The 26,849-nt window shown below is 38.7% G+C and overlaps 1 protein-coding gene across 1 annotated transcript; it reads left to right on the top strand.

Annotated features, from left to right (window-relative positions):
• Positions 1–19,602: 19,602 nt before the first annotated feature.
• On the top strand, positions 19,603–25,347 carry LOC129245840 (uncharacterized). Its single transcript, XM_054884260.1, has 3 exons — positions 19,603–19,806; positions 19,928–20,084; positions 25,092–25,347. The coding sequence occupies exons 1-3, from the start codon at positions 19,624–19,626 to the stop codon at positions 25,319–25,321; spliced, it is 570 nt and encodes a 189-aa protein (XP_054740235.1). The 5' UTR covers positions 19,603–19,623; the 3' UTR covers positions 25,322–25,347.
• The last annotated feature ends 1,502 nt before the right edge of the window (positions 25,348–26,849 follow it).

Genomic DNA, 26,849 nt, shown 5'->3' with positions numbered 1-26,849 from the left:
ACTTTCCCCGAAAAAGATCAATGGTTTCGTTGCTTGTGTGGCACGTAGCGCCGTCTTGTTTGCTAGTTTTGTTCTGGATGGATTGATACCAGAATAGTGATGTTTGTAAGTTTCCCAGTCGTCAATTAGCTGTCTGTATCTCTCCCTTGCAATTGCAGCGAAGATATCTTTTTTTGTTGTGTCAGGGTCTGCATTATCGTTGCCTTTGATCTCCACGAGTCCAGGAGTCCACATCAGTCTGATTTTTCTGGGAGAGGTTAATAGTGTATTGCTGATGATATTTATTTCATTTTGATCATTGAGTTGGGATTCAATAGCTTCAATACATGAGCTACTGTCGGTGCAAGTGATAAACTTGCCCTTACTGCATTTAGTATGGCTTCTAGTTCGGCAGTAAACACGCAACATGTGGGGTGTGGTATACCTACGCGGATGTTATCTCCGTTTTCTCTTGATACTGCGAAAGAAGTGTTGTGGGACGTTTTGGAGCGGTCAATGTATATAAAACTCCTTCCATTGCTGCTGTAAAATTCTTTTTCCTTCGGAAATATTGTATTGAATTTTTCCTTTGGCAGTTACAGAGTTTTTATCACATGCGTATTTATTTTTATCACCGAAGTTGGGCAAGTAGCAGGTATTTTCGACTTTCGGGTTAACGAAATTTGCAGATCTTGTAGAATATTTAAGGTGCAACAAATGACTGGTACAAATCTTGGTTGCCGTTTTCTTGATATAGCGTTGCGTACATCTTTTGCCAGAAGGCTATTTGAAGAAAATAAAAGTTTCGGCAGTAAACGACGGGTGCAATCAATTGTTCTGTCGCCGATCGTAGGTAGACCAGTTTCTGCGAGCAAATTTTTTAGCGGAGTAGTCGGAAATGCCCTTAAACTTCTTCTCAATGATAAGGTGTAGATATTTTTTTATTGTAGAGGCCGGACAGTGCCCGTAAATGGATAGTGGAGTTCAATAAGTACCCGCGAGAAAAATGAAGACACCATTTTTTTAATTTTTTTTTTTTCAGCATAGTTCCCTTTTAGAAAGACACACTTCTCGCAATGCTCCAGCTAGTTTTTAACCACTCAAAAAAATAGGATCTCTTGAAGTCTCCAAAATACGCCTCTGTCTCGCCGATGACTTCCTCGTTTAAACTAAATTTCTTTCCCGCCATTTCTTTACGTTAGGGAACAAGAAAAAGTCGCTGGGAGCCAGATCGGCTGCACCTTCTTTCTCGCCAAATGTCAGCGTGGCTCCTTTAATTTTTTGTGAAAGCGGTCTTATAATTCCTTGTAATATTGTCCAGTGATGTTTCTTCCTTTTTCTAAAAAACCATGAGGGTGACGCCGTTCGCATCCAAAAAAATCGTTGTCATGACCTTCCCGGCCGTTGGGACTGTCTTCGCCTTCTTTGGAGCAGATTCACCAAGAAAAATCCTTTATTTTGATTGTTGCTTAGTTTCTGGTGTGTAATGCTGAATCCAGGTTTAATCAACGGTGACAACTCGACGCAAAAATTCCTTCGGATCTCGCCTAAATTGCTCCAAACACTGCTTCGAAGTTAACAGCCACATCCACCGTGAGCAAGCGCGGCACTCATCGGGCCGACAATTTTTTCATCGCCTCTGTTACTTCGCGCACTTTCGTTCATTGAATTATTTCCCCGGTAACCACGGCTGCCGGTCGTCCTGGTCGCTTCTCATCAAAAACGGATGTTCGCCCACGTTTGAATTCATTGAACCAATATCTTACTGTGACCATAGATGACGAAACGTCCCCATAGACAGTAACCAACTTTGCTTTTATCTCTCCACATTTGTTACCATCCAAAAACAAAAGGCGAATTATCGAACGATGCTGCTCTTTTTCCATCTTAGCGAAAATCACGAAACATATCTTACTCGAATAGCTGCCAAATCCAAACTAGCCTATCAATCAGTCTGAAATGATGTTTTACCGTCGTTTGATAGATGGCAGCGCACGATGCTAACACAAACTTGCCTCAGACACTCCCCCTTTTATCAAACACGGATACTTATTAAGCCGCCCTCGTGTGTTGTAGTGTACTAAAAATAAAAAATTTATTTTTCTAAAATAAATAAGTTTGTGTACTATGCTAAATTATACCTTCATACCTACACTGTGCCAATACTTTTTTCGGTGAGTGTAACTCGAAAAGCTATGAAAATGCCGCTATGAAACTTTTAGAGACTACTGAGAACATAGCCTAAGCTATTTATGGAAAAACCAAGAGAACAAAAAAGTGGAAAAAAACTTCCCTAAAATTTTTTTTTAAGTGAAAATATAAAAAATATTAAAAAAAAAAATCAAGTATACAGCCATGGCCATACTAGTATTATTCACCCCACTTCTTACTAAATTTTTCGTTATAAAAAGTGGAGTAATGATCTTTAATAAACCAGTAAAAATAAAAGGAATTAGTGATAAAATCATTAACATTTAGTAAGTCCACCCTTTGCTTTGCACATTCGGCCGTATTTTTGGCACCGCATTCGAGAATCAAAGCATTTTTCAGGGCTGCTTGCTAGGTTATGCTGTGTTGCTTTATATTACCCTTTAAAATATCCCACTTGTGCACTATGGGGTTGAGATCTGGAGACTGTGCTGCCCAATCTAAGAAAACAATGTTCTGGTCTCTAAACCAACGCATCGAAGTCGCTGATTTGTAACAAGAAGCATTATCTTGTCGGAACTGAACTCCATCTAAATTAGTGTCGCCGAAAATATGCGTTAACGAAGGCTAAAATACAGTTGCGATCCATGCGACCCACGCAAATAACAATAGCAAAACATTTCACGCACACCATCAGCAGCCACACAGCTTCACATCATAATGCTGACTCCGCCATACTTAACAGTGAGTACCAAGCAACCTGGAAAGTATTCCTCGGCAATCCGTCGCCTCACGAATGCCACTCGAGGTGTTCGAGATACATATGGGAAAGGAAAAAAAAACGTTTTATAAGATTTGTGTTATTTACTCGAAATTGGACTAGGAAAAGAAGCTATGGTTGTTGATATTTTAAAATGATGTAGACTCCCCCTACATCGAAGTTCGATTCATCCGACCACAGAATAGTCAACCAATCTTCCTTCGTAAAATGTTGGTATCGGAGAGCCCATTGCCCATTTTTTCTGAGATCCACGGCTTTTTTCGGGCTTTGCATCCTTTTAAACCTGCTTCCATGCAGCCTTCTTCTAGCTGTTCGAGTACTAACGGATTTGCCAAGTTCTTCCGGCAGAGTGGAAGAGAATTTTTTACGGTTTTTGAGGGGCTCTGGGATAAGTTTTCGATCTTCCCATTCACTAGAGAAAAGTTTTTCCCACTTTTTGATTTATTGTGGTAGGATTTTGTCTCTTACGTTATCCTATACCTACAACCTGCGCCTCACGCCACATTAGGTAAAGCACACACATTTTGTGCTCTACGATTATAGAATAATATTTCTAAAGGTACCACCCACCAGCTAGGCAATCATTATTGACACGCAGCTTAAGAAAACTTTCACGTTTCACAAACTTCTAGGAAAATGTGTATGATTAGCTTAATTTGTAAATTTTCACAGAACATTACCAAGCTTGTTCGCATCCTCTCCTTCAATGCCTCAGTAATTGCCTAACATCCATCGTCGACAACCACATTGCAGCTAATTTAGGGAGAAAGGCCCTGCGGTAAACAAACGACAACCACTACAAATGTTATTACTCGACTGTAACTACGTACATAGCTCTGCCGCTGCAGCTCTGCTACTCTCTATGACGCTGATGTGTATGCTCGTATGCCAGCATCGCAGCCAACAACAGTGAAGCCGAAGATAGCAATCATATAAAAATTATGAGCATCAACATGGATAGCGGCACTTTAAAGTACTCGCGTGTAATGACTAACCTGAGGAAGAAAAGCTAAAGATATTGAAATTGCGGAAAAGAGCGCATCCACACGCACACGCACCAATTTACCAACGAATTAAAGTAAATGTATTTATAATAGGTACTTACATATATTGAGAGAGCGATAAGTAGGCACGAACTTGTCGTTAAAATGAAAGAAGGGGCGTTGTGACAAACAGGTATGGCGTTGAATTGAAAACAAAAATAAATTCTTTAAAGCAGTTAAAGGGTAGCTCAAGGGGAGGTTTCCTTTTAAAAAGACTGTGAAAGACATGGCTGGTTTGTTTTAGTAGTGATTCTTCCAGCGGTAGCGCTTCCGCACCATTTTGTTGCCACATCCTCGTTGCCAACTTGTTTACCAGTTATTTAGTTAATAGGTTGTTGACATCTAAGCCAGACAGCTGTTCGAGACTCTCGAACAGCGGTCTGCTCAGGGTTAACATTCTGTCCTTCCATAGGGCAGGGCATTCACAGTGGAAGTGGAAGATTGCTTCCTTTTTCTCCGGTTGTTTACAATTGTGTTGTGAGGGATGCCCATTTTGGCTGCTTGTTCTGCGACAGACATACAGACGTGGAAAAATACATAAGAACGATACCCTGTTCTCTCTATTTGAGACTTTTGAAGAGAAACTTCTTAGGCGTCGATGTACAAACGTGAATGGAGAGTAAAATTTCAAGGCCATGCAACGTTTTGGGCATTTTCGTTCCGCGAGAGAGAAAAAAGATATAACATAGAGGAAAAGGAGAGAGAGAGAGCTATACCTTATATATATCTTAGATACACTTTAGGCTATTTTTCCTGAATTTTTCCTTGTGGTGAGAAATAACACTGCCTACTTTTTGGCGTTGTTTGTTGGTGCAAACTTGTAGGAAATATATTTTTGGTGCCTACTTTTTGGCGTTATATTTCCTTAGTGCCTACTGTTTGGCGCGTTTTTTGGTCCCAATTTTTTTGGCGTTTTTTTGAAGTGAAACTTCTTAGGCGTCGATATACGAGCGAGAATGGAAAGTGAAATTTCAAGGCCATGCAACGTTTGGGGCATTTTCGTTCCGCGAGAGAGAAAAAAGATATAACATAGAGGAAAAGGAGAGAGAGAGAGAGCTATACCTTATATATATCTTAGCTACACTTTATTTGGTGCTTACTGTTTGGCACTTATTTCCGTTTCCTGGCTAGTGCTTGTGCGTACTACAAAGTGCTGTCCATTCCGGCGACGGATTTATTGGTATTGCCTTGCGGTAATTTGTGCCGTTGCTACGGTCCTGGAATCGCTGCGTTTGTGCGGGTGATAAACGCTCGGAGTAGTGCGCGTTGTTGCCACGGTTTGTGTCCGGCGTTTACCTACACCGGTCAACACTTCTCCGTGTTTTGTAAATTTTGTCTATTTGTATTTTCTGCAAATGTTGTGAATTTATTTAGATATACATTACTCCTCTCTCTCTCATTCTCTCTCGGGTCTCTCGCTCTTTCTTTGTCTGCCTTGAAAGTTTCACTTCTGTTACTTTTTTTTATAGAGTTTGGAGAAAATAAATAATTTGAGTAACCCTGTAACATTCCTTTTCATTCGAACATTCAAACAGTGAACGTCTTGCCGACGCAAAGTATTATAGACGCAAGGTATTTTGCGTACATCGCGCATTTCGAGCGGTGATGCAATAGGATTAAACCGCTACAACGTTTAACAGGAATGGATTCCCATGAGGCGTTGTCCTTTTCAAATAACTCATTCAAATTTATGATATTCTGCGTACTCAGGTAAGGGTATAGCTAAAAATGGCTCACCTCTTAAAAAGTTACATTGCCAGGCCTCCGTTTTCTTCTCATCAAAACCAATTTTTATGCCAAAATAACTTTTGTCATTTGGCACTTAGCCATTCGACTAATTAGCATTAAATATTTGGTGAAAATTGCTTTTCTGGAGGGTAGCCCATACGCCTTGAAGTATGCCAGAAATATCAAATATCTCTCCTTCCACTGCGCTAAGCTGAGTGAAATGCCTTTAATGTTCAATTTCTGACAAAAAAAAAATTTTTCAATGAGGTACTTAACACAAAATTTAAAAATGCCAGATGGCTTTTACCTTAAAAAAATTGCGATTACAATTTATTTTATAGAAGTTGGCAAAACTTTTTGATAAGATGCATGAGGTCTCATTATTCTTCCATGAAATGAGAAAAAAATTGGGATCCTAAGAAGATGTTGTAATTTTTTTTTTTTAATAATTAATTAATTTTATACTCCGCCAACCCAGATGCAGTTGAATGGCTGACATTGAACGAAGGCAGTTGGAAAGCAATTAAAAAAAATATGTATCAGCAACAATAAAAAGGCAACAACTGTGAACGAAGAGTAGGGCAATGCTGCTGCGGCCAATGATTTCACGGCAACGGCATTCAATTTAAGTAGGGCAACGCACCAGGCAACGGTCACGGGCCATTTAACCTTTTGTTGTGTGTGCGTATGTATGTATTTTGATGGTCAGATGGTATGAAAAGGCCACCGGAGTTATCATAACAATCATTCAATGCTGTGGTTATGAGCACCCGCATATGGGGCATTTCTTTACAAACCGCAAACCTTTCTGAACTACGCATTTGTGTGGATTTAATTTTACAAATAGAAAAACAACTTTAGGTTTTCTTGGTTTTCAAATTGGAGACTCAATTTATAAATTCTTACAATTCAATTGGAACTAAAAATTTGCTAGAACATTTTAACCCCCTAACTGCCTTTAAAATTACTTTCACGTAAGCCTAAGTGTCAAGAATGCCAACTAGGTAGGAGTTAGAATTGTCTGTCAAAAAATTGCTCCTTAAATTTTACTATGCATTTCTGAAAATAGTAATATTACAGCCTTTATTGGGTATTTGGCCAAGCTCCTCCTCGTATTTGTGATATGCGTCTTGCCGATTAACACAAATAGAGGGACCTACAGTTTTACGTGAACGGTTTTTTATGAGTAGCAGAAATACACTCGGAGGTTTACCATTATCTCCCGAAGAGTGGCCGCTATTGAAAAAAACTTTTTTATCATTTGATGTTTCGTGCCCAGGGTTTCGAACCCATTCGCTTCCGAATGATAGCCACGCACCAACCCATAAATAATATATTTTAAGCAAACTAAGGCATTTTGGACTAAAAATTTTTAACGTTAACTTTTGATGATGTGAAGCTAAATTAGGTTAGGTTGCCCAGAGAGTGGGCCCACTATGCTTAAAACTTAGTCCCGCAAGAGCAAGGTAGCTAAGGGGAAGGTGGTGAGATGATTCCATCTCATCCTCCATACAGCTGACGCAAAAAGTACTCGAAGTAGTCCATCGGCATGAATACCTATCGGATAGTGACCCGTGAGTATACCCACGAAGTTTGCAAACTGAGATTTTGTCACCCTTAGAAGATCCCTCGACCGATCCACACGGGGCCACAAGGATTTCGCGACCTTACAGGTTTGCGTACTTTCCCAGCGCTTGCTCAGTTGATGCGAAGCCCATCGTTACAGAAGTAGAGCGCAAGTTGCCAAGGGGATCCCAATCCTCTCCTTTCGCGGGGATACCACCTCAGAAGTCCCTTATTTGGGAAACGCGCCCGCTTCGCAATTTCCCGTAATGAGGTAAAGCAAAGTACAATTGTGGTTCGACTGCTTTGCATAGATTCCAACGTTTCCAATTGGTTCGGTTGAGGCGCAAAACCTCAAAGTTTTTGAAGATGTTTGAAATTCTCAAGTCGATGCTCTAGAAAAAATTTGTTATTAAATTCAAAATTAAACAAATCAATCCAAAAAAACAAAATAATGAAATGCTGAAAATTTGTATCCCCTATATTTCTCGAAACATAAAAAACCTTTACTTGTTCGATGTAGAACCCGTAAAAAATGTCTACCAAATCAAAAATTTGTTATCAAAATTTGTCAATTTTGTCAAAATTTGTCCGGTTTATAAAAGAATGTTCCATATATATGTGTGTACATACTAGGGATCTCAATCCCGTAATCTCGGGATACCCGTCCTTGTCATGTTTCAAAAATCCCGGAATTTTCAGGATTTTAATTATTATTACTTTTTCCCTTCGCATAGGATTCGGCATCTGCTAGCTCTTTACGAAGCATATAAAATGGAAAAAGAAGAGTCGCAAATTTTCAAAATACTTGTTTGCACTGTCTGCAAACAAAAATACTGATTACTTCCTATGAAAGGCAACGAAAACCTTCGCCCATTCGACAACAGGAGTTTCTCCACTACGAGGTAATTTAAGCGGCTCGCTGAAAACAGACAAAGACAAAGCTGCGGCGCTCGCAAAACAACTTACATCAGTATTTACTCCGCATTTATCAATATCACCAACAGCCGAAATCGAATCTTTGAGTATCTTGACGCAACTCGTCAAGCTCTTCCGATTATACCTATGAAAATTTCAGGAATCAAAAAAGTCATTATGGTCATAAAAGTAATCAAGGGTGCAGGATACGACTGGTAGAATCCTAAAAAACCTCCCGTACACAGGCTTAAAATATATCATGCAGTTCTTCAATGCTATTCTGCGGACCAGTTATGTTCTAAACTAATTCAAAATCGCTTAAATTATCCTAATCTTCAAGCCTGATAAACCACTAGAAGCTGTTACTTCTTACAGACCCATTAGTCTTTTTCCAATCTTATGAAAAGTGAAAGAAAGAAAGAAAAAATTCGATTAGTGCGACTTAAGACAGCAATAGAAAAGCTCGATCATCAGTTTGTCTTCAGCTAAGAACACGGACAAAGTTCACCGGGTATATAACACCATACGCAAACCTTTAGTAGAAGAAAAAAATGTGTACTGCGGCTTTTCTCAATCTTTCACAGGCATTCCATAAAGTTTGACACCCCGGTTTACTGTATAAATTGAAAAAAAAAAAACATTGCCGCACAGTTGCTATAAAGTGTTATGCTCCTGTCTTAACGAGAGGTACTTAGCAGACGAAGTCCCAGAATTAATCCCGATCTCAGCAGGTGTCCCAAAAGGAAGTGTTCTGGAAAACAGAATTACCTAACGGGAAAAAGTTCAGTGCTGTCTCTACTTATAATATATAACGCTGATACGCAGCACTCTTACAAGGTGCCAAAGCCATTACCCTTAAAGCGCTGTGGAAAGAATATCGCTTCCTCGAAACGTTGGTAGGAGAAGAATCATTAATATAGCGCGTCTACACTTTTCGCAAACTTTGAAGCTACGTACATATTTTCTTAGCAGCGAGTTTCATCTATTTAAAGCTATCGCTATGGCAGATAATGGCAGGAATTCCCAGTACCTGAGGAGGTTAAATCCCCAGCAGAAATGATCGCAGCATGAAAGGCAAAAACAATACACGGTCCCAATCCACATGATCTCGAATGGATAGACGCACAATCATCCAATTTGTGGTTGAAAAGAGGAAAGCTATTTTCTGAAACAGAAGATTTCGCAACCGCTATCCAAGACCGAGTTATCTCAACGAGGAATTTCCGAAGGTCGATACATGGCGAGGCAATAGAAGATAGATGCCGAAGGTGCGGCATTTACGGTGAAACAATCGACTATATAATTGCTGGATGTAGCGTACTTGCCCCCCGTGAATATGTCATGAGACATAACAATATAGCAAAGATCCTCCACCAACAACTTGCGATCAAACACGGTCTCTTACAAGCAGAAGTCTTGTATTTTAAATATGAACCAAAGGCAATATTGGAAAATGCAAATTTTAAACTGTACTGGGACGTATTTATATGCACAGATCAAACAGCAGCTGCCAACAAACCTGGCCTGAGATGGATTAAGCTCAAATAAAATAAAATAAAATAAATGTCTTACCAACAGGTCGATATTTGCCGAAACGGAGGGTACCATTTTCGCCATACAAGATGGTGTGATTCCAACGAGAAATTACATTAAATACGTAATGCGAGATGCAAATACCGCTACAGACAGATATCGAAGATGCAATAGTCGAAGTGAGACATTAGACCACGTGCTAGCGGGATGCACCACACTGGCAAACCTGAAGCGACATAATGACATCGCGAAAATAATCCATCTAAAACTGACGCAGATGTACAACTTCAATCCAAGCAAAATACCGTACTTCAGATACACCCCAGAACCTGTTCAAGAAAACTCCAACTACCTTCTATATTATGACCGAACAATTTTAACAAATGCCACAAGAGACCACAATAGGCCAGATATGTTCCTAATTGATAAATCCCAAGCGACTGGTTATATAGTTGATATTGCTGTTCCTCTAAACAGAAACATGCAAAAAACATATGCAGAAAAAATATCCAAATATTCTGACTTAGGCATTGATGTCAAATGCCAGTGGAAGCTAAGGAAGGTGCACATACTACCAATTATCATCTCAGCCCACGGACTAGTGCATAAAAACTTAGCAGACAACGTGAAAACTCTTCAACTCCCAGAATATTTAATTTTCGACATGCAGAAAGCAGGTTTACTGAATTCTTGTCATATAGTCCGAAACTTTTTACAGTAAACGTTTTTCTTGTTTGTAAAATTGTAAACTATTTTATATAATACTAGCATTTCCCAGTGGGCTTCGCACCACCATACATAAACTGTTTTTTTTATATCGCAAGGAATTTTTCATATTAAGTTTTCTTTATAGAACTCGTAAATGTTTAAACAGTTGAATTAGTTGATTTTTTTCATTCAACATACTTTCTAAAGATGTCACAATAGCCTTTTCTGTACTTTTTTAAAATTTGATTGTGGTGGTCACTTATATACAGGTAAGGTGAAAGAGCCGATAAAAACTTGTAATTAAACTTTGATTCTTTAATTCCCATTTCAAGTTTTTACGCTAAATAAATTATGCTAAAATAAATAAAGTTAAAAATGTTTTTCCAGTTCCTTGAATGCTCCAGTTTTTATTATATTTGCGTCCAAAATTAATATTAACATAAAACACTTACAACCACAACAGTACAACAGAAACGCTCATAAGCGGCTGTTTATTTGTTGTTGTTTTTCCCATACAGGCATTTCGTATGAGAGGAAACCATTACTCACATAAAATGTCATAACTCAGGAACGGCTGCACCGATTTCAATCAAACTTCACACAAACCACCTCCTCAAAGATAGAAAAGAACTCTAAAATTTTTGTGTCAATCGGCTCGGCGGTTCTTGAGTTATAAGATTACCAAGGAAATGTAACTTCTTTTTATATATTATAGATTTATAGACATTAATTTAATTGTAATCTTTGTACCTGTTATAAATTATTGGCTTGCAGCAAAGCTGTCGCCAATTAATGTAAATCACTCCTTTATTGGGATGCAAAAAAAAAAAAAAAATAAAATAAAATAAAACAAAATAAAACAAAATAAAACAAAAAAAATATAAAAAAATAAAACAAAAAAAAAATTAAAAAAATATATAATTAAAAATAATTATAAAATCAGCCTCAAAATATCACGGCTCTTACTTCATGTTCAGTAAATTATTTCTATCAAGAACATCGGGTGAACAAATTCTTTAGCTGAACTTGGACTTCACCTATTTTGCGCTCTTCAAGATCGCCCCATTAGCCTAGGTCATACAAATTGCTTAATGCTTCAATTTAAAACAAATTGCAATTAAAAAAAATGTTGTTAAGTTATTGCAAAATCTAAGCCACGCGAGTAATGCCGGTTTCTCGGGATTGCAATAAGAGCATTTCGAAAATTTCGTGATCATAAAAATCGAAAATATATACATCTCTATTATCTGCATATACATATATTATAATCCAATCTCATATAGAAGATGAAGTCCAAAATAAACAAGACTGGCGTCATAAAAATTTTCTTGATGACTCCACCTTTTTATTGAGTCAGTGCGTTGGAAGTTACATCCCTAGCTGACTTCCAGCGAAAGCTTGGTGACATTCGGTTCAGTGGAAGTGAAGTTATTGCGTCTAAAGTGTCAGTATGTTTGTGTCATTGGTACAAAAATTAATTTCGAACAAAGAGCTAATATCAAATTTTGTTTTAAAATCGGTAAAACGTTTACCGAAACATTTGAATTAATGAAAAAAGTTTATGACGATGATTGTTTATCTCGTGCCACGTTTCAGAGATGGTTGTGAGGACATAAACGACAATGAACAAAGCAGTAATCCCCGAAAACTCCATCGAAATTGTTCGTAGATTTATCAAAAATGAACCGAAATCATTGTTGAAATTCACGTTTCATTCCGAACAAGTTAACTGAGAATCAAAAATTCCTCAGAAGTCAACAATCGAAAGACCTCATTAAAGAGGCGGCAAAATTCGAGAACTTCTTTTACAACATTGTAATTGGTGATGAAACGTGGTGTTTCCAACATGAACCTGACACTAAGCGTCAAAGTGCCGAATGGAAGACCCCAGACGAGCCACCACCCAAAAAATCGCGTTTGGAGAAGTCAAAAATCTAGTTGATGCTCATTTGTTTATACGATTCCATGGGAATTGTCCACAAGTAGTTCGTGCCAATGAGCCAAATCGTCAATGCAATTTTCTATCTTGGCTTTTTGAAGCGGTTGCTGTATCGCATTCGTCGAATTCGCCCTGAATACCGCGAAGGAGGAAGCTGGCGCTTATTGCATGTTAAGGCACCATCTTATCGATCCACTCGTGTGACTGATTTTTTTGACTAGAAATCGCATTTTAATCATCAATCACTCATCGTATTCGCCTGATGTGGCTCCCTGTGACTTCTACCTATTCAAAAATTGCATTTGCCCATGAAAGGAAAACGTTTTGCGTCCGTTGTGGCCATCCAAAAGGCTCCGGTCAGAGACCTGAAACACTCTTTCGAACAGCTTTTAGATCGCACAAAACAGTGTATCGAGGCCAGAGGCGACTATTTTGAATACATAAACTCGAAATTATCAGAACAAAGCTCCTGTAGTTTCTATTTTAGCTCAGTCTTGTTTATTTTGGACTTCACCTTGTATAACTGCTTTGAACACTGAAATCACCTGCTAAAACAAAAGTCTTTTTCAGCGCATCAGCATAATTTTAATCAGATCAATTCATAATTTTACGATTAGTAGCAAGTATTTGTATATGTTCATACATACATTGTAATCAATTACGAGTATGTGTGTGTAAGTGTGTGTGTGTGTGTGCTAGCCAGCAAGTGACACAATGGGTTTCACGGCAACAATGGCAACCACGACGCCTATTCAAATTATAAAATAGAATACAATTTTACATATTTTCAATGCGGCATAATAATTGCCCGCTACACTCCATACACTTTGTTACATATCTAATTATGAATATTTCTAAATAGGAAGACATTAGGGTGCACGAATTATACAATAGCAAATGAAAAGCCCTTTTAAAGATAAAATTGACAAAAAATTTAAATAAATAAAAAAAGCTTCAGTCAAAAAATTCAATTTCGCAACAAAAAGTAAAATTAAAAACGTACGCAAATATTTCTATTTAGACGAACCGTTTCAAAATTGGATGTTTTTTTGCATTTCAATCAGTAGGTTGTGTCACGCTCATTCCATTGATGCCCATACATATTTCATTTTCCACTTTTTGACTTTCAGAGGCTGGGCGCGACCATATCGAAAAGTTCTAATAAAAAAATATCTCGCCTTTACGTACTATGTGCTTATATTTTGACGAAAAAAATCAGTATAAAACACACCCTAATGCAGGTACATAAATAAGAACAAAAATACTTATAACTTGCGGGTATTTCCATTTTCAATTATTGCCTTGAGTCGAGCGCGAATTTTGGTTATATAAAGCTGTAGAAAAAATAGTTTTTTAGTATTCATTCATAAGTTTTACAGAATTTTATACTGCAAATAATATTTTTACTAACGAATTTAATAGAAAGTGGATATCTCGGGAAAATGGAATTTACTTACGCTTTAGTTGTGCTCTCCGCGTGCTTACTTGTAAGTGCATTTATTATTTTAATAAAAATATACAAGCAATATTTATATAAAATTACTTATCACGCCTGCTGTATAAGTCCATACAAAAAGGTAAGTTTATGAAGTAAGAGGCTACTAATTTAAGGATGCCTTAAGCGAGCGCCGTAGCCCAATGATTTGGTAGATGACTGCCATTCCGAAGTGCGCTAGGCCGACATCTTGGCGCCCAATTGATAGAAAAAGTTTTTCCTAAAGACGGTCGCTCTTCGGTAGGCAGTGACAAACCTCCGAGTGTATTTCTGCCATGAAAAAGTTCCTCATAAAAAACCATCTGCGTCAGAATAAAGTGTAAAATTAATAAATTTTGACTATATATTTCTTTATAATTTCAATAATTTTTTCATAAAAAAAGTTCATTCTACAATAACTACCAAATGAAGCAAAGTTTCGCACTTTGTATATAATTTATAAAAATTCGGCAAATTTTCACCAAAACTTCAAATTTTATTACTCAGAACTTTTAGAAAAAATGTATTATATAAATAGAATTTTTAGATAAAATTTGGGTATGCAGTTTTATAGATCATTAAAATTCGATGCAATAAAGTGCAAGTTTCCAGTAAAGCAAAAATCACATTGATTTTTCAGAATTGTTTTCGCGCGCGGTCTTGTGCATTTTCTCCATTTAACATCTGCTCCAAATTTTTTTATATGGAAGAAAAATCCCAACACCATCAGCAGCAAAAATTGTCAAAAATCAAGTACTTGCAACTTACACTTTTTTATACCAGAATGGAATGCTCTATAAGACAGAAATTTTTGGTTTTTTATGAAAAGTGCATCTGCTAGTTCGCGCAGCATCGCGCAGTGTTTTTTCGTCGACCGTGAACTCTGCTCCGTTGCGGGTACCAGACCAATGCCATTCTCGTATCGGGTTGTTTTCTCAATGTATGACCTATCCATTGCCACTTTCTGCGTTTGATTTGCCTAAGGATGGGTTCCTCATTCGTTAATCTCCACAGTGCGTCGTTAGTGATGGTGTTTGGCCAGAATACTCTGCAGATAATGCGGAGGCATTTGTTGATGAAGCATTGTAGCCTCTGTGTGATGGTGTTAGAGGGAGGTTGAAGTCATCGGCGAAGTCCAGGCCCTCAAGATGCCTGGTATCAGTTGGCTCATGACGTCATCAAGGACTATGGCGAAGAGAAGGGGTGGCAGGGGACAACATTGCCTTACGCATGCGTTGGTAGTGAATGGATCGTTGATATCGCCTTTGTGAAGCACTGTCAGTTCGGAGTACTCTCTTTAATCAGGCGGATCATCTTGGCGGGAACTCCCTTTCTACTCAGTGCCAGCCATATTGCGTCTCGTTTGATAGTGTCGAACGCCTTCTTAAAGTCTACGACCATCATGTAGAGCGAAGAGCGCCACTCAACTGATTGTTCTACTATAATCCGAAGTGTGTTGGCTTGGTCAACACAGCTTCGCTGAGGGCGAAAACCAGCTGCCTCATCTCTTAAGGAGCGTTCGATATCTTTGAGCCTGCTTTGTATGATTACGGTTACAATTTTGTAGATGGTGTTAAGTAGGGTTATTCCTCGCCAGTTGCCGCAGTCACGCAGGTCGCCTTTTTTGGGCTGCTTCACTATGGTGCCTTTTGTCCAGGACGGAGGCAACTTTTCATTGTTCCAACGGCGGTGATGTGGGGATGAAGAATTTCCCCTGATATTTAAGGGTCGGCGGTTGCAAAAGATCCGAACTTAAAAATTCATATAATAAACTAGCAAACCCGGCCGGCTTCACTGAGCACACTAAAATAAAATAGATATGGTTTAGAACAGAAAAGATATGGTTTTCATATTATTTATTCTTTCGCCAGCTACAGATATTCGGTGCTCAACAGTATCACCACCCATAAAATATATTTGCAAAAATTGACATTTATCATCATTGAATGGTATTAGAGAGCCAATTTTATGGTAAACTAGCCTTGTATCTGTTTGGTAAAAAGTCATCAAAATGATTGTCATTGATCAAAAAGTCATTGATATCAAATGATGAATTTACCTTAAAAGTTGGTATAAAATTATCTCTAATAATCTTCGTTGCTCCAAATAAAGTCATACGGAAACATGTATTATAGTTCCTAATTTTTTTCGGGAAATGTTGAGATTGTGCTGTTTTTCCGGATAATAATGTAAACAATGGCTCAGGTGGTACATTTAACGCTCGCAATTTTACTTTGCCGCTCAAACAACACATTACAACAGTTTCGTTTTTAAATTTCTTAGTATGGCAATGTGGACACATTTGATTCATTGGGCCAATTTGAACAAAGTTATGGTCACTGTAGTTAACTGTGTGATCGTATGCAAAAGCAGCTCTGTTCAAATTGATGTCTCTTGGTCGATTTGATCTGGACCGTGCTATTCGTTGCCGATTTGCTTCATTTTGTTCTTGACGTTCTTCTGATGTCGCGTTATTCCGAGCATTTCTCATGCGCCTATTATTATTTGTCGAACGACTAATATGATTACGTGATTGTCTTGGCATTTGTGCTGTAATAAACATGATTGTAATTATGGTATTCTGAGATTTTAAAACATGTTTTTTTTTCAATTTTGTGGATTATATTTTCGATGCATATGTGCTTAAAAGCCCAAGTCCACATGGTCAGGATTATTTTATTTTGTTGTGATTTTCTTAAATCATCTCTTTTCTTCTGAAAATTGTTGACAATTTGCATGATAGGACTATTAATTTTTTCATCAAAGTTACGCATTTTTCGTACTCTTCTTTTGCATCCTTTAACAATTTCTTTTGTTTTTTCATTTTTTTTACCATTTTTTTCACTCATGGTGTATCGTAGCTTATCGCATATGAACCGAAAAAATAAATCCACTAAATTTGATGAAAACTTACATTAATTAATTCCAGTTTACCACGTGTATAAGAAACCTTAATGTATAAGAAAATATATTGATAACACTTGAACATATTGAACATAACCAAAAAGCACGTGGGCGATTGTCAATTGAAAAAATAACCAAACAAAAATTTATTTTTTCTTTTTTCTTTTTTTTTTGAAAAATAAGAAATATCACAGAAATGAAATGCAACCAGTTGTTATATGAAAACATAAAAAATATTTTCTAAGATAAGACTGTATTACATTATATCCGAAAAAAGGCAAGCATATACAATATCCAGTGCGACAAAACATATTAGACTCGTCTCAGTTTGTCGAAGTAGGCGACTAAAATTCCGTTATTTTTTTGCTACTGTAGAAGCCATGTGTACTAAGATACTTTGTTTTTATTGTGGTCAATGTGAGCGTTGGAATAAGTCAGTAGTAGTTTCCTATTGAAAATTCTAGTTCCTTTACATAATTTTGGATGATTAATATTCCGAAGCATAATAATGGTTGCACCAACTTTTAATTGTAAATAATGTGGCGGAAATCCACATATATCCAATGAATTCAAAAATTCGGTTGGATAGTTAACTACTTGATCTTGGTCGATAATTGCGTCAACAGACCGGTATACAACAGTATCACCAGGTATTTTATCCAAGATATCTGCATTTATCTCGTTAACATCTTTATTCGTACTAGTTAATATAGCTCGTTCACTTAGCCAATTGTGATTCTTGTAATTTTGTGTTATGTCGGGAAAAACCTTTTGCACCAAATCGGCCTTTGATTCTGCTATTTGACAAGAATGATCTGGAAATTTAAATAAGCCATTATTATCAATAGGAATTCGTCCATTGCCGATTTGTAACAATTGCTTTGAGAAAACTTCAGCACTTGAATCATTTTGGAGTTGAACGCGAACATTTGTGTTTAGTGTTAATTTCGTCACATATCGCCACAAATTAGATGCTTTCAAGCACGCATTCAATTCATCAGCTGCTGTTGATCGCGGAATAACGGGTAACGTTTGTCTGAAATCACCAGTTAATAAAATCAATGCATTTTCAAATAAACGTTGATTTTCACGCAAGTCTTTCAATGTACGATTAAGTGCCTCTAACGATCAATAAAACGGTCCGCGGATGACATATGGCAAAAATAAATTTGTTGTTTTTTGGTAGGACTGTTATAAGCTTACATGGCAAATTTCAGCGTGATATGCCACATAGTTTGTTTTCTGTGCTACTGTAAACAAGTTAAACTCGAGTGACGAGACTCCCTGATGACTTTAGGGATATAAGCGTCAGCCTGATCAATGGGCTTAAAACAAAATGGTTTAACGAGAAGTAGCGGGTAAACTGTATGCCGAAGTTATGAACGTTGACGACTGCCCCAGACGAGGCCAAAAAAAAACAAAAAATAGCTCTCCAAGCAAGATCAGAAAATCATTGATTTGTTTGTGTCAAATTCGAACTTATCGTTGCGTGAAGCTGTGGTAGTTCTAAAAAAAAGTCGTGTTAATCTATCCAAAGACACGAATCGAGGACGTTTACGCTGCTCTCATTATCATACATTCAAAGTAGACTTGCATGGGCTAAGGCAAATTCAGAACGGAATTTGGTAAAGGCAATATTCCCGGATGAATCTTCCTTTTGGGCGAATAGTTGCATACTCGTATGTCGATCCTGGTTAACTATTGATAATCGACAACTTCAACGAACTGTTAAGCATCCAGTTAAAGCTCATATTTGGGGATGCTTCTCCGAAGAAGGATTTTGGCCGTTTATTTGGATTTACCAAAAAGCATCATTGCCATCAGCTGCGAAGATATTTCGAAGAATTAGCCAACCATGGGTTTTACAAGAGAACAACGATCCCGAGTATCGAAGTTGCAGATGTGCAGAGTGGAAACAGCAAAATGGGATTGAAATGTTGGATTGAGCTTCACAGTGTGTGTCATAGCAAAGCAAAAGCTCTAAAGAAACAAATATGGACAGTTGAAGAGTTATTAAGGCAAATTCGACTGATTTGGAGCCAATTACGTCCACAACCTGCGCAGAAATTAACTCGAAATATGGCTCAAAGATGTGAAGCCATTATAGCTAATAGTGGTGGCTATACGTTTTATTGAATGTATTGCGCATAATAAATATTTTACTTGTACTTTTTTGTTTTGAAAAACGCATTCGTATTGGTATTTTTTTCCCCGGAAAGCTATAGTCATACTGATGACTTTAGGGTGATTAATTTTGCGCCACCTTGTACTACCTGGAGCTATTTAATAACGAATCAAAATTATTGTTTTTCTATTTGCTGAACAAATTATTTAGAAACAAAATTGGATGATTCATTTTACGAAGCTCATTTTGATAGGCCAAATGCCTACTTATAACTGTACGGGTGCATACAGGGTCCGGCACCAATTAAAATGACCATAAATTTAGTTTACTTTTATTCAATTCAAAGTCAAAAATGTGTGAAAATAATACAAAATTAAGACGGTCCAGAAACGATTGATGCCCGTTCATCAGCTGCGCGAGCGGTCTGAGTACCAGACCCTGTATATCAGTAAAGAATTTACCTTTCCGTCGCTCCGTTGCACTTATTTGGCGGTTTTATTTAATTTGAATTTCAGTGTAAAGGAATTGCCTTTATCTCGAATTACAAGAATTTCCCGAAATAGACAACTAAATTCCATGTTCCTCTTCCTTTTTCAGTCTTACGCTCACTCTGCGGCTTTCAATTGCTCGGAACCACCGAATTTGGGAGCTTTTGTAAGTAGTTCGACCACAACGATGTGCTTGACTACAAACAACTTAAGCACAAAATCTCTTCAATTCAATTTAATAACGGACATTCTTTGCCATTTTGCTTTTTAGGACATTCACAGTTGCTGCCGCATGCCAGAAATAAACTTGGGTGACGCACCTGCAAAATGCAGTGCTTATATAAAGGAGCTCACAACGCAAATGGCAAACATGAATGGGGTCGGTGGGAGCAAGCAAACTGAGAATAACAAAACCATGAACAATCAAAACAATCCGGATGCAGCAGCAGTTGAATATCCCGCTTATGCCCACGTTGTAGGTATTTTTGTGCGCTCCTTCTTGCCACTCACGTACATCATAACGCTTAACCAAACAGAGTCAAAAGTTAACAACTCATTGAAAGTGACTTTGAATTTCTATTTCTTCGTCGTTGCAGTGCTATGCGGAGTGTATTTACCGTGAGACAGGCTCTATGGTCGAGAATGAATTTAATATGGACAATGTCGAAAAATTTCTAAACAAAAGCGTCAGCAAAGGAGACAAGGATATTGTGCCGCAGATTGTGCGCTCTTTTGAGGCTTGCCTGAACAATAGTACGTATTGCACACACAAACACTTACAGACATACCACTTTGATCAAAAAGTTCCCGGATAATATATGCAGAAAATTAAAAATATAAGTTTATGCCTCAAAAGTGGTATTATCCGCTTGAAAGTACTCCACATGAACTGTAACGCACTTATGCCCGTGTTTGATCCAGCTCAGGAAACATTACTGGAACTCTTTCTTCGATATAGCCGTCAGAGCCGTCTTCGATTTGCCCACTACTTTCTTTCGGGTGTTAAAACGAAAAAAATCGTAAGGTGAATTCGATGGCTGTTAGGTAAGATTAGGTTAGTTTAAATGGCTGCCCTTGCTTGGCACCCACTTGGATAGAAATTCAAAACTCGTCCGTTGTGAGGCCATAGAGGGGAAAGGAGAAATGAGAAGGGAGGGAAGAAGGAGCCTTGGCATTAGGGATGATGACCATGCCCCTACGGCGACGCCGACTATGGCTGATTTACGTTCTTAATTAGCCGCTTCAAGCTACTGATGAACTTCACCAGATGTATGATATTTAAACCCGCTATATCCGCAGATGTAGCGAAAAAGTAAGACTCCAGATGTCTAAATCCTTGTCAGACGAGAGCAAGGTGGCTGAGGACAAGGTGTTGAGATGGTTCCACCTCGTCCTCAAGACATCTTCTGTAGAACGGACTTGAGGCAATCCCAAGTCTCATCGCATAGTCACCTAACGGTAAAGATACCCACCAAATTCCAGAGCTGCAGCTTTGTTAGCCTTGGGAGTTCCTTCGATCGTTCCCGAGCTACCCGTAGCCAGAAGAATTTACCGACCTTGCACGTTTGCGCACTAACCCAGTAGCTCGCTGCGTTGTCTCGAGGCCCATGCTTCCTGGAGCAGGCCACAGGTTCTTAAGGGAACCCCACTAATGGCTGTTGCATGGTATTCGTTTCATTCTTGGTCGAAAATTCATGGAAAATTCTAAGCACGGTACGACGATGTGTTGTCATAGTTCAAAATCAACGAGTTTATTTTTTACAGATCCTTCCTTTTTCGGCGAATTGCACTTCACGTAAACGCCTCATAACGCACAAATAATAATCCTTTATTAACTGGCTGAAAGTTCGTGGGGTAAAATACCATGTAATCCATAAAACAGTGAGCACCGTCTTTCTTTTTTAACAGGAAATGACTTGTTTGTTTTTTGGTCTTGGTTCATTTAGAGCTCCCCACTCAATCGCCTGGAGTCTGGTTTGCGTGTCGTACTCATAAGCTCATGTCTCGCCTCCAGTAATGATGCGTTTGATGAATGTTGGGTCGAATTCAGCCTTCAAAATCATTTGGCGATATCAATGCGGTACCTTTTTTGTATGAAATTCAGGCACTTTGGGACCAACTTTGCAGCAACACGACGCAAACCCAAATCATTAACTAGAATAGCCTGAACAGATTCATAAGCAATGTTCAAGTCCTCTGCCAGCTCTCTATCTCTCTGTTAGTTAATTTGCGTAATTGATTAACTTTTCTTTCATTTTATTTATTATTTTTTAATCAGTTTTCAATGTCGACGGTCTGCCACTAGGTTCATTATACTCGGTGGACTCCCGATCTCTGCTGAAGCGTTCATGCCACTCGGCTATCGGCTGTCGGTTGTTTTCTTTAGAGTATCATTACCGAAACAGTTTCGCAACATTTCTAAAGTTCTCACACCATTAAATATATTTTTAGGAGAAAATTTAATACAAACTCGTTGTTGCAAATTCAAATTCAAAATTGTAGTCCATTTTTAAAACTATAAAAAAATCGAAAACACATGGAGAGATAGATTTACTTTTACAAATGTCAAGCAATGTCGATAAAATGTTTGGTGGGAATGTTAATCACAGATGTGGCAACCTAACAAAAACAAAAACAAAACTCAAACTAGTTAACTTACAACGTCAACTGACGGTTGTTTTGGAGACTTTTTGATCAAGGTTTTGGTATATATAAGCAAATGTAATAACAAAAGTCAAGCAGTCCAACAGTCAAGCCTTTGTATCTATTTACGGGAATTTGCATTTCATATTTATTTATTTGTAGCACAACATATGATATTTAGAATAATTTTTTCTACAATTTTAGGAAGTTAAAATAATTGCATAGGCATAGGTAAAGTTTAAAATGAAATGGCTCAATATATATTAGAAAATTTAATTTGCTTAAACAAATTTTTATTACTGATAGATCAGAATTTTTTATGCTACAATTCGCAAGAAACTATTCCTAACTAAATGGAAACTATAAAATTCCTACCTTCCGACTCCAGCCTTTGAACGGTGCGGTTCTGTCAGTTGGTGATAGTGCTAGGATACCTTGGCTTAATCCTAGATAAGAAACTTTCTTGGAAGCTGAACGCTACTACAGCGCTCTACCCCTGCACAAGAGCAGTTGGCTTAAAATGGGGTATATCCCCTAAGACAGTTCATTGCTATTGACCTACGGAGTATTGGTCTGGTAGTGAACTCTTGAGAGGAAATATTCGATCAAGCAGCTAAGCAGCATTCAAAGAGCAGTTAGCCTTTGTATTAGCGGTGCTATGACAACAACACCAGCATCAGTGTTAAATGTCATGTTGATTTTATTACCGATTGACTTGTTTTGTAAACAATCAGCCGTTCAAGTGGCCCTAAGATTGAGAGAATCATCAAAACTTAAAATGAATGGCAAGAGGCATTCGCGCATTCTCAGGATGTTTCCTTGCATTCCGGTTACCACTAACTTTTATGTCTCGGTGGATTTACACCTTGACAGGCCTTTTACGATCAAATTTGCGTCCAGGGAGGAGGACTGGAAATATGGCATAATAAACATGAGAAAACAGGGGGTCAGTGTATATGGCGACGATTCTAAACTCAGCGATGAAGTGGGAGGCGGTGTCTATTCGAATGCTATAGGCATCAGTATACCTTTTCGCTTACTTGATCATTGCAGCGTATTCAAGGCTGAAATTTTGGCGATTAAAAAAAGCCTTTTAGCGCTAAATAAAGACGCAATTACAGTCAGAAATATATTCCGATAGTCAGGCAGCTCTGAAATCACTTTTCTGGACAGCATCGGGAATGTTGCATATGTAAGATTAGCTAGACTAACTAGACTTATAATGTCCACATGATGGTTTAAAGAGGATTAAGTAGAGTAAGGATGGTATAACTCCGGTGGTATTACAAGAAACTTTCATTAGGTGCGTCGTAAAGCAATAACTTTACTTAACCTAACCTATACCAAAATTCGTAAAAGGTGTTATTCGGCATGTGCCTTGGAATTAGAGGTTGACGACCAAGCACTTACGACGACGACCAATAGTAGCTAATTTACATTCGTAGTTAGCCGATTCAAGCTACTGATGAACTTCACCAGGTGTGTCATATTTAAACCCTCGATATCCGCAGGTGTAGCGGAAAACAGGGGAAATGGGCAGCTGAGGAGAAGGTGCTGAGATGATTAGATGAGATCCTAATCTCACCGCATGGACACCTAACGGACAATGTTCGGTAACGATACCCACCAAATTCGAGAGCTGCGGCTTTGTTAGCCTTAGATGGTCCCTCGAGCACCCCCGATCTATCCATGGCTGGAAGGATCTCGCGACTTCGCATGTTTGTACGCTGGTCCAGGGCTCGCTGAGTTGACGCGAAGCCCATCTTTCCAGGAGCAGACTACAGGTTGTCCAGGGAATCCCAATCCTCTCATTTTACGATGAAACCGTCGCTAGGGTCACCTGTCTAGCTCATTAGCCCAGCAGTTTCCCTCTATGCAACTGGGGCCAGGAATCCAAATGAGCCGGATATGGAAGTATTCGGATGCAATCGGGAGAGAAGCCTGGAACTCCCCGACTAATTTCGAACGCGCAAACAACGAGCCCAAAGTCCTAATTGCCGCTTGGCTGTCGGAGTAGACATTCACATCATCTACAGTAATTACCGAAGTGAGCAATCAAAGCGCTGCTTCCTCAATTGCGGCTACCTAGGCACATATAACAATATTAAATTATTTGAAATCCAATATAAGTCCTTTTAAATTATTCGAGGATAGAGACAAGAAAAACTATTCTGAACCAAACTTGTTTACTTTATCTTGCGGAAAACAATATCACAAAACTTATTTAACTGAAGGCATCGGAAAAGTTTAAGTAAAACAAAACAGAGTTAAATGTCAGGTAAATTTATTTTATCTCCTTCAAAATATGCCCCGTCTGAAGCAACACACGTTTGCCAATGTTTAACCCAGTCCTCCAAGCACCCCTGGTAGGCCTACGAAGGGATGGCCTTCAGCTCCTTCATCACATTCTCTTTGATCTTCTCTATCGACTGAAATCTCCTTCCACGAAGTGGTAACCTCAACTTGGGAAACAAAAAGAAGTCGCACGGAGCCATATCAGGTGAATGAGGTGCTTGCGCGATGGTATTTACTTGGTGTTTGGTCAAATAATCCAGCACAATTTGGGCTCGGTGCGATGTCGCATTTCATCATGCAAAACCCAAAAATTGGGCGCTTAAAAACGACAGATGTGTCTCACAGTCTTACCAACATAAGAAAAAAATATGGACCGGTTCGCACATGTGCGGTTCGTTTAAATTAAACATTCCCGGTACTTTCTGATCATAGGGTCTTAAGACAAATTATGCAAGGTTTACAAACTAAATTAGCGATTATTCGCGCCTGTTCTGCATTCCAATTACAACTGAAAAGTTAAATAATACAGCTCCCTCGCCTTTTTAGTTGGACCTCTCTTTGAATTCTTAGTAAAATCGCGTAAATTTTCCTTCCGACAACTCAGAGGTAAAACATTTGAAAGCAAAAAATTGTAGCTGACGTGAAATGCAAAACTGAACCGAATATATCGCAATTAGCAAAGATTTTTCTAGAAGACAAAAATGTACAGTAATATTTAACTTATAAAAAACAAGTGTCTTTGCTTATGCACAATACTGTCGATTCATTGATCCTTCACTATTACGTGCCTTTTTGTTCTCTCTCTTTCATAATTGCCAACAGTCAAGGGTCACTTGGAAGCTGTGGGTATCAAAACGCACGCCAAATTACCGATGGGCTGCTCACCTTTTGCCAGTTTGATGTTTAGCTGTGTAAACGCCGAGACCTTCCTCAACTGTCCTGCCAAGATGTGGAAAAACGACCACAACTGCAACGTAGCGAAATCCTTTGCAGCCCAATGTAATCCACTGCCGCACGTGCCACTGCCAACTGCCAATTGGCTAAAGCCGTGAAGTCAAGTGGCGCCACATCCTGTGGTGGCGAGCGAAAAGTTTATGAAATTATAAATTTAGATTTAGAATTTACGAGTTTCATCTTTGCTTGATGTATAAGTAATATTCGCAAAAGTTGTACGAATAAATGCAATGACCAAAAAGGAAGTACGTGTTTATTTTCCTCATATGTGCGTGTCTGCGTGCTGATGCTATGGGGCAAGTATTTAAAATTTAAAACTTGACCTTGTGGCGTGTATTCTCTCTATCTATCTGAAAATTGTTGTAAGCTTGACTATTTTACCAAGAGCGGGTGTTTCTTACACAGCTATTGATATGTATTGAATTTGGAACTTCAGAAGCCTCTCAAACAGTTTTTGAAGTTCCACTTCTTTACGTACGGAGCGCTTTCTGCAGGAAGTGGTGGGGCTAGGTGACTTCGAATTAGAGCTTATTTATGGAAGGCAGCTGATTATCCTTACACCTTCGTTGTACGATTCGCCTAGACAGTATGGCCACCCAGCAGAAGGGTATTGATGTCTCACTTATTGAATCACCCTTGATGATGTTTATCGCCAAAACTGTTCAAAAACGTTCAATAAGCAAAATTGCCGTATTTTTGTTGAAGAGCTGAAGAGCAATCCGAAGGCATTCGAGAACTAACCAACAGCTTTTACATCCATTGAAAACAACCGTTTGGTTGAAAAGGGCCTATGGGCTGGAGGAGTCAGCGGCCCATATTTCCTCAAAGACAGGGTCCGGCACTCGAAGTGTAACCAATTTCAGACCGCTCGCGCAGTTGATGCGCGCATCAGCTGTATGTTAGTTTGCGAAATGACAGTCCGAGTATTGTTTACAAGCGCGTGGAAGCTTTTTGCCGAGAGTGAACGGGAAAAAGGAAATCAGTAATGGATTTCAAAGGTAAGAGTGTGATTGCATTATATTTAGCTGGAAAATCACAGCCAGCGATTGCTCGTGAGCTCGAGCACCTTAAAGCAAATATAGTTTTTCTTTATCGCACCATTACTCGTTACAATGCTACTGGTAACATCGCGAAACGTCATGAAGGTGGTCATCGAAAGACTGCAACGACACGTGAAATGGTTCAAAAAGTGAAGAGGCGACTTGAGCGAAATCCCCGACGAAGTGTCAATCAAATGGCGAAAGAACTGAAAATATCTTCTTCTTCTTAATTGCGGCGATAACCGCTTACGCGATTTTAGCCGAGTTTAACAAAGCGCGCCAGTCGTTTCTTTCTCGTGCTAACCGGCACCAATTGGACACACCAAGTAAAGCCAAGTCCTTCCCCACCTGATCTTTCCAACGCATAGGAGGCCTTCTTCTTCCTCTACTACCTCCAGCGTGTACCGCATCCAATACTTTCAGAGCCGGAGCGTTTGTATCCATTCGGGCCCCATGAACCAGCCAACGTAGCCGCTGGATCTTTATTCGCTGCGCTATACCTATGTCGTCGTAACGCTCATACAGCTCATCGTTCCATCACCTGCGATATTCACCGTTGCCAACGTGAAAAGTTCAAAAATCTTGC

The sequence above is a fragment of the Anastrepha obliqua genome, chromosome 4 (genome assembly GCF_027943255.1).
Source record: "Anastrepha obliqua isolate idAnaObli1 chromosome 4, idAnaObli1_1.0, whole genome shotgun sequence".
Taxonomy (NCBI): Eukaryota; Metazoa; Arthropoda; class Insecta; order Diptera; family Tephritidae; genus Anastrepha; species Anastrepha obliqua.
Note: the sequence above shows the minus strand (reverse complement) of the source record. Positions and strands in the feature narration are given on the sequence as shown.

Bases quoted from the DNA above. Each gene is read 5' to 3' on its own strand.
- LOC129245840 (XM_054884260.1), top strand. From the start codon at position 19,624: ATGCCAGAAATAAACTTGGGTGACGCACCTGCAAAATGCAGTGCTTAT. The intron at 19,807-19,927 runs GTAGGTATTTTT...TCGTCGTTGCAG, and splicing joins ATCCCGCTTATGCCCACGTT to TGCTATGCGGAGTGTATTTA. The intron at 20,085-25,091 runs GTACGTATTGCA...AATTGCCAACAG, and splicing joins TGAGGCTTGCCTGAACAATA to TCAAGGGTCACTTGGAAGCT.